Source organism: Lampris incognitus, chromosome 8, assembly GCF_029633865.1.
Source record: "Lampris incognitus isolate fLamInc1 chromosome 8, fLamInc1.hap2, whole genome shotgun sequence".
Taxonomy (NCBI): Eukaryota; Metazoa; Chordata; class Actinopteri; order Lampriformes; family Lampridae; genus Lampris; species Lampris incognitus.
This window is the reverse complement of record NC_079218.1, coordinates 53,653,628-53,665,803: the sequence shown is the minus strand read 5'-3', so window position 1 is coordinate 53,665,803 and position 12,176 is coordinate 53,653,628. Positions and strand designations below refer to the sequence as shown.

The window sequence follows — 12,176 nt, the reverse complement described above, 5'->3', positions numbered from 1 at the left end:
TTCTTTTTTTACATCATGAAGCCCTAATACCTTCATGCATAAACATACAGTATATATTTTTTCACATTAACCATTCATTTGCTTGCATGAAAGGTGTAAAATAAAGACTGCGTATTAGAATAAGTAAGACATACACTGAGACGATGACTGCATTTATTCAGTTCTTATCAATTCATGTTTTCAATCAAAATAAGGTAGTCGGCTTGTGAAACAACACTGTTGTGACCTGAGGCAAAGTTTTCTTGTGTTTATGCTGCAGAATAATTTGCCTCTTTAAGGTTTAATGTATGACAGCCATGTAATGCTATAAATGACAGTGTCTCACTATGACATAACTAGTCACTTAGTGTATTGTCACCTGACTCTTTCATTCATGATGGTTATTTTTATGGTTGTAATTTTCTACCACTGGAATGACCGGGATTTCACTCCTCCCTAAAACGACCATGGGCGGTCAAAATGACAGCCGGTTTTTAAACTCTATAGTCTGTCAAAATAAATACCCAATTGAGATATTAATGCATTGCATATATTAGTATGTCTGTTATGAAACTAGCCGAAATCAACATTTTAACAACTATACTACTATTTTTAAACTTCAGAGAGACATGGTTGAACTTGAATAGCAAAATTTAAAATGTGAAAATATTACATGAAAAACAAAACGGAAAACACATATTGCTAATCGAACAAACGTTACAAGGCCTATAAAATATGAAATGCAAAAAAAGAACTGAAAATAAATATTGAAACACTCCCAAACAACAATGGGAATTTAAAAACTACTAGAACGACCGTGGGTGGGGCCGGTTTTTAAACTCTATATTTTGTCAAGATAAACACTCAGTTGAGATATTAATGCATTACATATGTTCGTATGTCTGTTAAGAAACTAACTGGCACCAAAATTAACATTTTTACTACTTTTAAGACTATTTTTCAAACAATTTAAAATGGCCACTGCCCAAAGCCTGTAAATACTGCAACGCGTCGTTGGTCGTCATGGTGCGTCAGTAATGTTGTCTGTAACCAGACATGTTGGCAATAATCAAAAATCTTAATTGAGACTATTTCTCTGCACTGGAGAATGCTAGTGTGTTTCTAGGACAGAACAATTAACTTTGCGAAGGAAAGGACGTGACCAAAACACGTCATAAATGGCGACATGACGCGCACGGTCACGTGCAAATTACGAGACGGGTCATGTTGACCGTCCGTGGTCGTTTTAGATATATCTTATTGTAACTTCTTTTTTTTGCCACAGATTTGAAACTCATTTTAGTGCAAAAATATGCAATTTTAAGATCATTCGGGGAGCGGCAGGTCCGTATATTTTTTTCTCTCTCACAAAGTTATTAAACTTTGAAAATCCAAAACCGCCAAATCTACAGCCTTGGTCGTTCTAGTGTTGAAATTTTTGAAAAAAATATATTCGATGAATGATATTCACATTTGATGGTCTCTTATTGTATTTCTTATAGCTATCTGTGATATAATATTTCTCTGTACAGTGTAAAAATTGTACACTTTCCTGTGAAGAATCCACATCAATTTGTGGAGAACAGGCTTGTTATGGTAGGCAGTTTCTCAGGTGACAGAGTAATTAAAGCCACACCGATGGTATTTGCTTGAATAAGTATTTTATCATGCTAACAAAAAAACCCCCAAAAAAAACAGGTATTATTGCTGCAGCGCTGACGTTGAGAAGGGTCTGGCTAGAGCAATGACACTCTCAAGGGTTAAGTAATCTGCAACCAATCAAATGACTAGATCAGTCTGAGAATGTTATTCTGTGAGATTTGGTTTTAGAAGGTCATTCCAAGAGACTTGATTGCTTGGATATTACTGCTTCTATGGCTAGAGTAATATTACTGGATATTACTCTAGCCACTTACATCTAAAAAAACAAAAACAAAAAAACAACAAAAACTCCACTTTGACAGGCTTAAGATGTAATGATTAGAGTTTTCGCCTCACTTATTTAGAATGACTTATGCTGCTTCTACTGTTATGTAATCCAGCGTAATGCAGACTACACCAAATAAGCCTGCTAATGGCCAGATCTGACAGACGTGGGCGGTCAGAAGCAAAATTAAGCCTAAGGAATGGCAGTCGGTCAATTTGTCCCGTTAATTGTAACATGGTGGAAGACACCAATGCAACATCTGGGACACCTCACGACTCCCCAACAGAAAGACTGGCTTGTCAAAAAAAATTTTTTTTTTGTGCCTTTGCTCGTGTAATGTGACTGCTTTGGAATTTTGATTGTGCCCTGTGGCGACTTCAGTGACGTTGACCAAGCAGAGCACAGTATATTCTACAAATGTGCACAATGATAACGTCATTATATATAATTCACTTCTTAATTTTTTAAGATCCAATTTTTTTTTCTTTTGAGGACTGACTCTGCTGAATTCTGATGTTAATGGTCTATAGTTATATTTTGTTTTGAGCATATCCGAGTCATATGTGGCTACTAAATCTTTTCTGTAAAGCCCCGAATGTTTTTGCCAAAATGAAGAAACAAACAACTGAATTTTGATTTGAGTTTATAGGACATTGCATCACCGAATAATAGTCAACAAATCTTTTGAGATAGTACCTTTTACCACCACTGAGCAAAGTAACAGAGCCCGAATTTAAATTTTTAAATTGAATATGCCAATGATAGAAAGTGCCAAGACCATTTGTTTGCTTGTAAATCTTCAGTATTGTGGCTTTAAATCTTGCTACTGTTACAAGCCAAACAAGGCACTTCTTGCTTTTAGGTAAGAATGCTGTTTTCAACTGACTGTAAGAGCTGGTTTCACCTTGATTATTTTGCTTGATTTGTAAACTACTTTGGGAGCTTGTCTGACTTTTAAGGCTGTAGGTTTTGTTCTGCATATATCCACTCAGCAATGACCAATCAAGCTAATGGCAGTTTAGTTATGGCACCATTTTGAATGGATGAGGCTTAAACAAAGTTTGATAAATATTACTCTTGATAACAGTTTCTTTCAAGTTTGGTTTTGAAAAAAAAATCACTACTCTCTCTCCCCTGGCAGCATTGAACCAGGCGAGAGCCCTGTGACTAGTGGGCCAACTGCCCCCATGGATCAGCCACATGTCATTCCCAGCCAAGGGGACCTTCTCGGGGATCTGCTAAACCTGGACCTGGGCCCTCCAGTCAATGTCCCCCAGGTATCATCTATGCAGATGGGTGCTGTAGACCTGCTAGGAGGAGGGCTGGACAGCTTGGTAAGTATCTCACTCACACAAAAACACAAAGTCAGGGTGCATAAACTATATCTACCTGCTGCACGGATCACGTGTGTACACACACTTTTATTTTTTTGAAACAGAATAACTTGTGATATCCCCTCATGATGGCACCATGCTATGGCGACATGGTGTTGCTCTACCTGTCTGTTTTTCATGTTTTTGTGGCTTGACTGCCAAATCGAATATGATAGGCTTGAATTGCTACAAGTTCGACAATCCATGAGTGACTTCCAACCAAAGTTGGAATACTCCTTAAGTGACTTTGCTACTGGAGACGTGATGTCAAGGGACAGCGTTAGCAACAGCTACTAAAATCTGTGGCACAGGTAGTGGGGGAGGAGAGCCTGATTCCTGCTTTGGCTTCGCCGTCGTAAACATCGCACACCGCTTCCTAGTATAAAACTGTCCAACATTCGCTTCCTGGTTAACAAACAAGATAAGCTGAATAAAAGATAAGCTGAATAAAAGATAAGCTGAAAAGTTGGCTGAACCCAAACATCCCAGACTCGACATTACACAAAGAAGGCTTTTCCCTGCACCAGGCCGACCGCACCGAGGACTCAAAATAAACAGAAAGGTAGAGGTGTGTGTTTTTATATCAGTCAGAGTTTGTGTACAAACACTAAAACTCTATCATAGTCATGCTCTACGGAGTAAGTCGCTCACCATCAAGTGCAGACCCTTCTACCTACCTTTCCTCCATCATACTGATAACTGTCTACATTCCACTCCAAGCTGGGGTGTCAGCTGCTGTAGTGAGCCATGTCATGGATGTTGAAAACACACATACGGATTCGATGGTGCTGATACTCGGTGACTTTAACCATGTCAGTCTGAAAAAGTCTCTACAAAGATTTAAGAGCAGATCCATGTCGCCACCAGGTATGAGGAAGTGATAGATCAATATTACCGTGTCATCTCTGATGCATTTCATTCCATGGCTTGGGCACCCTTTGGACAATCTGATCATAATATGATTTTTCTAATACCCAAGTATTGTCAAAAATTAAAACACACAAAACCAAGTATGAGGGTGGTGAAACAATGGTCTCCCCAGGCTATGGAGAGGCTTAGTAACTGTTTTCATATTACAGACTAGTCTATCTTTAAGGACTCATGCCATTACTTAGATATACACCAATACTATTGTCTTAAATCCATTTCTCAGAATCTGAGTTCATTCCATTCAAGATAGTGACTGTGTTTAGTAACAGCAACCCATGGTTCAGCAGAGAGGTTAAATTGTTGCGAAGAAAAACAGTGCATTCAAAGGGGGCGATAGAGAACTCTAAAAATCCACAAAATATGAATTTGAGTGGGGAGTGAGGAAGACTAAGGCCAATTACAAATGCAAGCTGGAGAACAAGCTCCAGGACAAGGACAGCAGAGGTGTATTACAGGGACTGTGGCAAATTACCAACTATAAGGCCAAACACTCAGCCTGTAATGATGACCCCAAGCTCCCTGGTGAACTTAATGAATTCTACTGTCATTTTGATAAAACCTCAACCCGCAAACAGAGTCTGGCTAAAGGGGAACCCCCCCCTTAGTTCACCTTTCATGATTGGAGAGCATGAGGTCAGGCGTATGCGGTGCAATCAGAACAGCAGGAAAGCTGCAGGTCCTGATCTTGTGTCCCCAGCCACTTTAAAATGATGTGCTGCTGAACTTGCTTATGTTTGGACTTTAACTGGTCTATCAACCAGTATAAAGTACCAGCATGTTTTAAATCTGCAGTAATAATTCCTGTGCCTAAGAAGCCCATTGTTAGCTGTTCAAATGATTACAGGCCCGTTGCCTTAACATCTGTTGTAATGAAAGTGTTTGGGCGTATAATATATAAACATCTGTCCAGTGCTGCGTACAGGGCCAATAGGTTAGTGGATGATGGTGTAGCTCTCTGTCTCCACTGTATCTTGCAGCATCTAGAGGCACTTGCCACCTATGCTCGGTGTGGTTCATTGAGTAGAGCTCAGCTTTTAATGCAATAATACCCATAAGGCTATATAACAAACTTTTGCAGCTAGGAAATCAGTCTCTTTGGCTCTGGGTCTTGGGCTTCTTACTGGGCAGAACACAGATTGTCAAATTCAACAATAGCTTTTCAAACTCATTGACCATTAGCACAGGTGTGCCCCCCCACCTTTGCTGTACTCACTATACACCAATGACTGTATTTCACACTATGACACTGTAAAAATGACTAAGTTTGCTGATGATACAAAACTGGTAGGACTGACTTCTGTAATGATGAGACAGCTTATAGAAAGGAGGTCTCCTCTCGTCAGTTGGTGTAGCAATAACAATCTGGAACTGAACATCAACAAAATTAAAGAACTTGTGGTTGACCTCTGTAAAAATCAGGAAGAGCTACTTCCGCTGGCCATTAACAACCAGGTGGTAGAGAGAGTGGATCATTTCAAATTCCTTGGGACTACAAATGGGAAGACAACTTCACCACCATCCAGAAGAAAGCCCATCAAAGATTATTCTTTCTAAGGCAGCTTGAGAAATTTGGAGTGTCAAGGGTTGCAATGTCACAGTTCTACAGAGCTGTAATAGAAAGTGTGCTTACTTTCTCAATAACTGGTATGGTAATTCTCTAGCCCACGATAAAAAAAATAAAAAAAAAAACTGTTGGACAGAGTCGTGCACAAGGCTTGGCTGTGAACTCCCTTCCATTTCTGAATTATACCATATTCACATTCAGTGGAAAGGTTTTAAATTTTAAAGGACTCCTCACACCCGGCCAACCCCCATTCAATCATCTCTCTTCTGGTAAAAGATTCCACAGTATCAAGACCATCCCCGCGACCCTGAGAGTAGGATAAGCGGTTTAGATAATGGATAGGTGACATACCCTGTAGCAATCCGCATCCTAAATGCTTCACTGATTATACAAGTATAGTCTCCTTAAGCACAGGCACTTTAATTTGCCAAGGGAATGGGACATATGGTAGCACTAACTGAATTATAGTTCTTACAGTATATTTTGTAAAAACTATAATTGTATGTATTGAGTGATTACATGTTTCCTGTTTTTATCTTTAAGCACACCAAAACAAATTCCAAATCAATTGTAAAGTTGATATGGCAATAAATTATTGAACTTTAATCGTAACTTGCATGCACACAGTTACACAGTATACACAGTTTTGGATAAAAGTAGTACCAAAGGGTTAGGCTGGATGGATGGTGACCACCCATGGTCGTTTTAGGTAGGACTGAAATCCCGGTTTCCCGCAACCCTAAGAGCAGGATAAGCGGTCAAGATAATGGATGGATGGATGGATGAAATCCCGGTCGTTCTAGTGTTAAGAAGTTCACAGTTAGCTTGAAAATTGTATTTTTTGCTGGAAAAGCACTGAAGATTTCATCATTGGGAATTTTTAAACTCACTGTAATGTAGGTTGACACAAAGGTTTCACACAACAGCAACATCAGCCATGTCCAAGCTAGATACAGAACAAGCTACTTGGATACTATTAAGTTGATAATGGTACACCAAAGATGAGTAAGTGGCAGAAAGAGTTTGCTTGGCTCAACTATAACAGGTGGGACAAAACAAACTAAACCAATTATTTATTTCAAAATTCCTGATTTAGAAAAATGTCAAGGCTTTTACCCATTTATAAGACATCAATTTTGCTTCTGTTTTCTGGCGGTTTTGACCAACACTTGAAAAATTATCTGGAACCCTATTTGGATTTTAATTGTACTAATACACACTGAATTCTAATACACCCCAAACTGCCCAGATGGCTGCAATTTTTTTTTTTTTAATGTAATGGGCCTATGATTAAAGTGATGCCATGGCAAAAATCTATATAAATTTGGTGACCCTTGGTAGCAGCCCACTTGAGGGGCCCCAAATTTATATATTTTTTGCTAGTGAAAAGGGCTTCTCTTTTCCCAAGGATGATAGTCTGTCCAATAATTTGGGAAGTGGTGATCACCACTGGTCTGTCTTACTAACCTAACACTTTTTAACTACACTAGACCTTTAAACTTTCTAAATAGAAGGTAGCTGGCGTTGCTCCTGCCCACGCTACAGTGCAAATGCTTTTGTTCTTGCTCCCCGCTTTGCTCTTTGACTTTCCAAGTTTTCCTACTTTTTTGTGACTTTTTGATACTTCTCCATGAGCAGTACTTAACAACTAGACTATTTCTAAAAGTGACCACGGTTTTCACAGAGTTTTCAGATTTCATCTCTTTGAAGTAAAGAGACTATCTACTCCGCTGCCCTCTGGAACCAGACTGGCTTTTCTTTGTGGAGATTGCTTTCACTATTGGTTGTGGAATGTGAAGAATTAATGTAGATACATTGACGTGGACCCACTGCTGATACAGCCCACCCCAGACAGTGAGGAGCAACTCAGGAAGAACAAAGTGTACTCAAAGCGCACGGCTACTTTATCTAATCTGACTCCATCTAATCTGACTCCAGTTGTACACCTGTCAAAAAAAAAAAAAGGGCAGATAATACTCTTAACACACTAAATTTAGCATTACTAAACATCAGGATTTTTTTTTAATATATATTTTATTTATTTTTACATAACCAAACAAAGGACCAGACAGCACAGATATTGTCAAATTGCAAAACAAGAATAAATAAATCAGTTAACATACATGGGTTGCATTAATATAATCCATCCCTCCATTTTTCAAGCGGCTTATCCTAATTAGGGTCGCGTGATGATCCAGCATCCCACGACCTTAATTATGCTTCTTCTTATTATTATTATGGGATGCTTCTTATACAAATTAAGTCTAATATTATGTTAATACATCCTGCATTAACATAATATAAGAATTAACTTTATAAATATTTATAATTATAATTTGCTGTTCAAGCTCTAGTTGGTTTTGTAATGTATTTTTTCTCTTTGTATTTGTATAGAGCAGGGATAGGCAACATGGTCCAGAAAGGTCTGGTGTGGGTGCAGGTCTTTGTTCCAACCAAGCAGTTACACACCTGATTCTATAGATCAACCAATAGTCTTGTTCCAACCAAGCAGTTACACACCTGATTCTATAGATCAACCAATAGTCTTTGCTAAGGACCTTGATTTGTGGACTCAGGTGTGTAACTCCTTGGTTGGAACAAAGACCTGCACCCACACTGGACCTTTCTGGACCATGTTGCCTATCCCTGGTATAGGAGATTCTGATCCCCCTCAAGAAGGCCTTGCTCGTTTCCCATAGGGTAGAAGCAGAAACATCAGCTTTATCATTTGTGGAAATGAAAAGTTCCCATAGTGTTTCTATGTTAAAAATATAGGATTGCTAAGAAGAGATGGGTTTAAGCACCATTGTCTAGCTAGGGGGTCATAGTAGGGTGGTAGGAGTTCAATAGTGACTGAAGAGTGGTCTGACAGGGCACATGTGTTAATAGAACAGGCATTGGTCCTGTCTAGAACTAATCCTGAGACAAAAATATAATCAATTTTTGAAAGAGAATGATGTCGGTGGCAGAAAAATGTAAAGTTTTTCTCTTGTGGATTGATGACTCTCCATGCATCCAGTATTCCTTGGTCTGAACATAGTTCCTATGTGACTCGAACCATTTTGGTGGGAGGTAGGGTTTTAGGTGGGCTATGATCAATTTCTGGAATCAGACAACAATTAACATCCCCTCCCAAGTATTATACAAGTTGGGCAAATTGAAGAGATTTCAGCGAATAACTTGGAGTAAAATGAGCTGTCAAAAGTATTTGGGGCAGGCGCACTTCCTATAAGAACACATTCCCCATACAGTAACCCAGTAATGGCAACAAGTCTTCCTTCTGTATCTTGAATAACTTCATCAAGTGTAAACATAAGATTTTTGTTGATAAGTATTGCTACCTCTCTGCTTTTTGAGTGTAATGAGGAATAATAAATTTGGCCAACCCAATCTCGCCTTAATTTTAAGTGTGCAAGATCAGTGAGGTGGGTTTCTTGTAACAGGGCCACGTGTACCTTATCTTTTTTAAGCATGGAAAGTATTTTAGGTTTCTTCACCACGTGATTAATACCTTTGACATTCAGTGTAATGATTTTTGTGTTACTTATGATGTTGAGTGCTTTTTAGATAATAACTGAGGATCCATTTCAAGCAAAGAAACAACCTGTTACAAAAGTTTTTTGTGCAATTCACTATGATTTGGCAAATGAACTGTGGTGACAAAAACATGCCCATCTACTACAGATGGGAAAACAACAAGAACCTTCTTCATGCCTAAAAAACAATGTAAATGTGAAAATAGCAACAGAGCATAGAGACTATGAAAAACCAAAATAAAACTAAAACAAAGAGCTGCCCAATGGGTAGTGCAATAGGAGCATGTGTTGCTAAAAGAAGTAATTGCTTCTGGAGAAAAAAACAAGAACAACCTCCATATCGCAGTTGTTAACATGCATATTGTTATTCTGACCACCTAAATCATCACACAGCTTCTGCAGTTGCAATATTATCAGTCAAAAAGGGCCTCTCATTTGCTATTTTGGATATGTTAGAATAAGGAGCCATACATAAAGCGACTGCATCACACTGAAAAAATTACTTGAGAGAAAAAGCACAGTCGAACAAAGTCAGCATTGAAACCTTTTAGAGTCTTATGTTGAATTGCTCTTTCAAGATAGGCTAGCTTCTGTATCATTAAAGAAAGTCACCCAATCCTTCGTACGTTGAGTCCATATAGACCCCCAATTAAAATAAAACGAAAGTCACAGTCTAGTATGGATGCGCCTTCTGTCCGTCTCTATTCCAGTATGTTGAGAAAGTTTTCTGCACCTCCCAATGTTTCAAACTTGGACTCTGTGCCGTTGTGATTCATGATCAGTGTAGCTGAGAAGCACTTGTTGAAATGGATGCCTTTGTCATTTAGAGTTTGACACACACTGTTGAAGGTACAATGCCTCGCTCAAACCGCAGAATGTCCTGATGAATGTAAATTCATTGTCCTTCGTATTTAAGGTTAGGCTTCGCCCTCATTGCTGCCATTATCCTCGGCTTGTCTCTGGAGTTGTGAAGTCTGATAACCACCTGGCGAGAACGTGTGCCCCACATCCCAAGCTACAGTGGGCTCATTCATTTTTAATCTTGCTTTTGCTACCAGGGCTCACTTCTAATCCAGGTATGATGGAAAGCCAAGATTTAAAGAACTGTATAGGACAGGGTTCCCCAATTAGTTTCCCCAAGGGCCAAATTATGTCATGCATGCCAAACCAAGGGCCAAAATGTCCGGGGGTGGGGGGGTGGGGGTCCATTGCGCCAGCCAAAGTTGTTTTATGTGCAGATGTTGTTGTTGCTGCTATTACGATTATTATCATTATTATTATTATCAGTAGTAGTAGTAGTAGTAGTAGTAGTAGTAGTAGTGGTGGTGATGGTAGTAATAATTTAGGCCTGGAATTCTCAAAGCCTGTGTTGAGGGTCACACAAGAAAAAAAACACACTCTTGAAACAAAATACGTCTAAACCCATTTAATTATGGACAAACAGACAAAAATAAATGGATGTTCATTCACCAATCAGTCAGAGAAGTGAGAGCAACGGGATGAGGCAATCCTTCTGATGTCAGGCCTATATTGTGTTATGGCAAGCCTGAGGCACTGGCCAAGATGTGCATTGAAGCATTGTTTCTTTCATGGTTCTTGATCGAGTGAATTGAAAAAAATGATGACTCACATATGTACGAAGAGGGGGAAATTGTGAGTAGGGGGCAATGCAATAGCTCTCCTGTTTCTGAATTAAGCTTGGGGAACCACATTGATCCAAAAGTCACTCACCCCAACGTCCTTGTGTTGTACGTTCCCAGATAGCAAAATTGCTGTGGCCTGGACCTGTCCCACACCTGACTTTAATCTTTCTTTCATCCAGCCCACATACTGTGTGGATTGATGGCACTTGGGTGGTCCGCTCCTGTTTGCCAGATCTGGGCCAGAACCAAGCCATAGCAATGCCACATGTGCCATATACAGTTAAGGTCAAAATTATTAGCCCCCAAGGAACTATGGAACATTTCCCTAAAATTCTGCCCAATATTTGCATCATTCGTAAAATCTTACATAGTCAAACATTCATCAGTGTTAAGGCCCCTATTTAGTACATTTTGGAATGTAAAATAAATCTTCAGGTTTGCTTTATACCAAATGTAGTGAAAATTGAGGTGGTCAAAATTATTAGCCCCCCATGTGATTTTTTTTTTTTTTGTGCTTTCAAAGCATACCTGAGCAATCAATCAGCATTGAACTTTACTTAAGGGACTCCAATGAACAGGGCTAGTGGCGCTTGAACACTTGATTGAGAGAGACTACTCTTAAATTCTTGGTAAGAAGTCATTTCATCATGCCAAAAAGTAAAGAAATCAGTGTGGAACTCAGAAGGAAGATAGTGGATGCTGATCTTAAGGGGGAAGGCTATACTGCCATTTCCAAGCATTTCACAGTGTCTAGAACAGCTGTGCGTTGCATCATTGCAAGGAGACAAATTCTGTTAGAAACAAACCTGGGCGTGGTCGAAAGTGCAAGATTTCAAAAACATTGGAGAGCAAACTAGTCATGGATGTCAACATCAGTCCCCGGATCTCTATCAAGATGACTATTGCTGAACTGGCCTCTTTTGGACTTGATGTTTCAAGGAAGACTGTTGTGAGGGCTCTTCACTGTGGTGGGCTTCGAGGTCATCCTCCAAGAAAAACTCCATTGCTCACACAGCAGCACATCAAAGCCAGACTGAAGTTTGCCCATGGAACATTTGAAACTTGGGTATGAGTTTTGGAACTCTTTGGTCTGATGAGACTAAACTTGAGCTGTTTGGGCACATGGATGTTGTTTTGTTTGGCAAAGGAAGGGAGAGGCCTTCAACCCTTGCTTCAGGCACAGGGAACCTTGTTTGGGTGCATGGGATCATGAAGAACGAAGAT

General features: G+C 39.4%; 1 protein-coding gene across 2 annotated transcripts in view; it reads left to right on the top strand.

The window, feature by feature from the left end:
* Positions 1–12,176, top strand: part of LOC130117335 (AP-1 complex subunit beta-1) — a 111,707-nt gene that overhangs the window by 43,890 nt on the left and 55,641 nt on the right. For both annotated transcript variants that reach the window (XM_056285551.1, XM_056285550.1), the window contains exon 14: positions 3,048–3,240. In XM_056285551.1, coding sequence (XP_056141526.1) covers positions 3,048–3,240 — 193 coding nt within the window. The remainder of the gene's footprint in view (positions 1–3,047; positions 3,241–12,176) is intronic.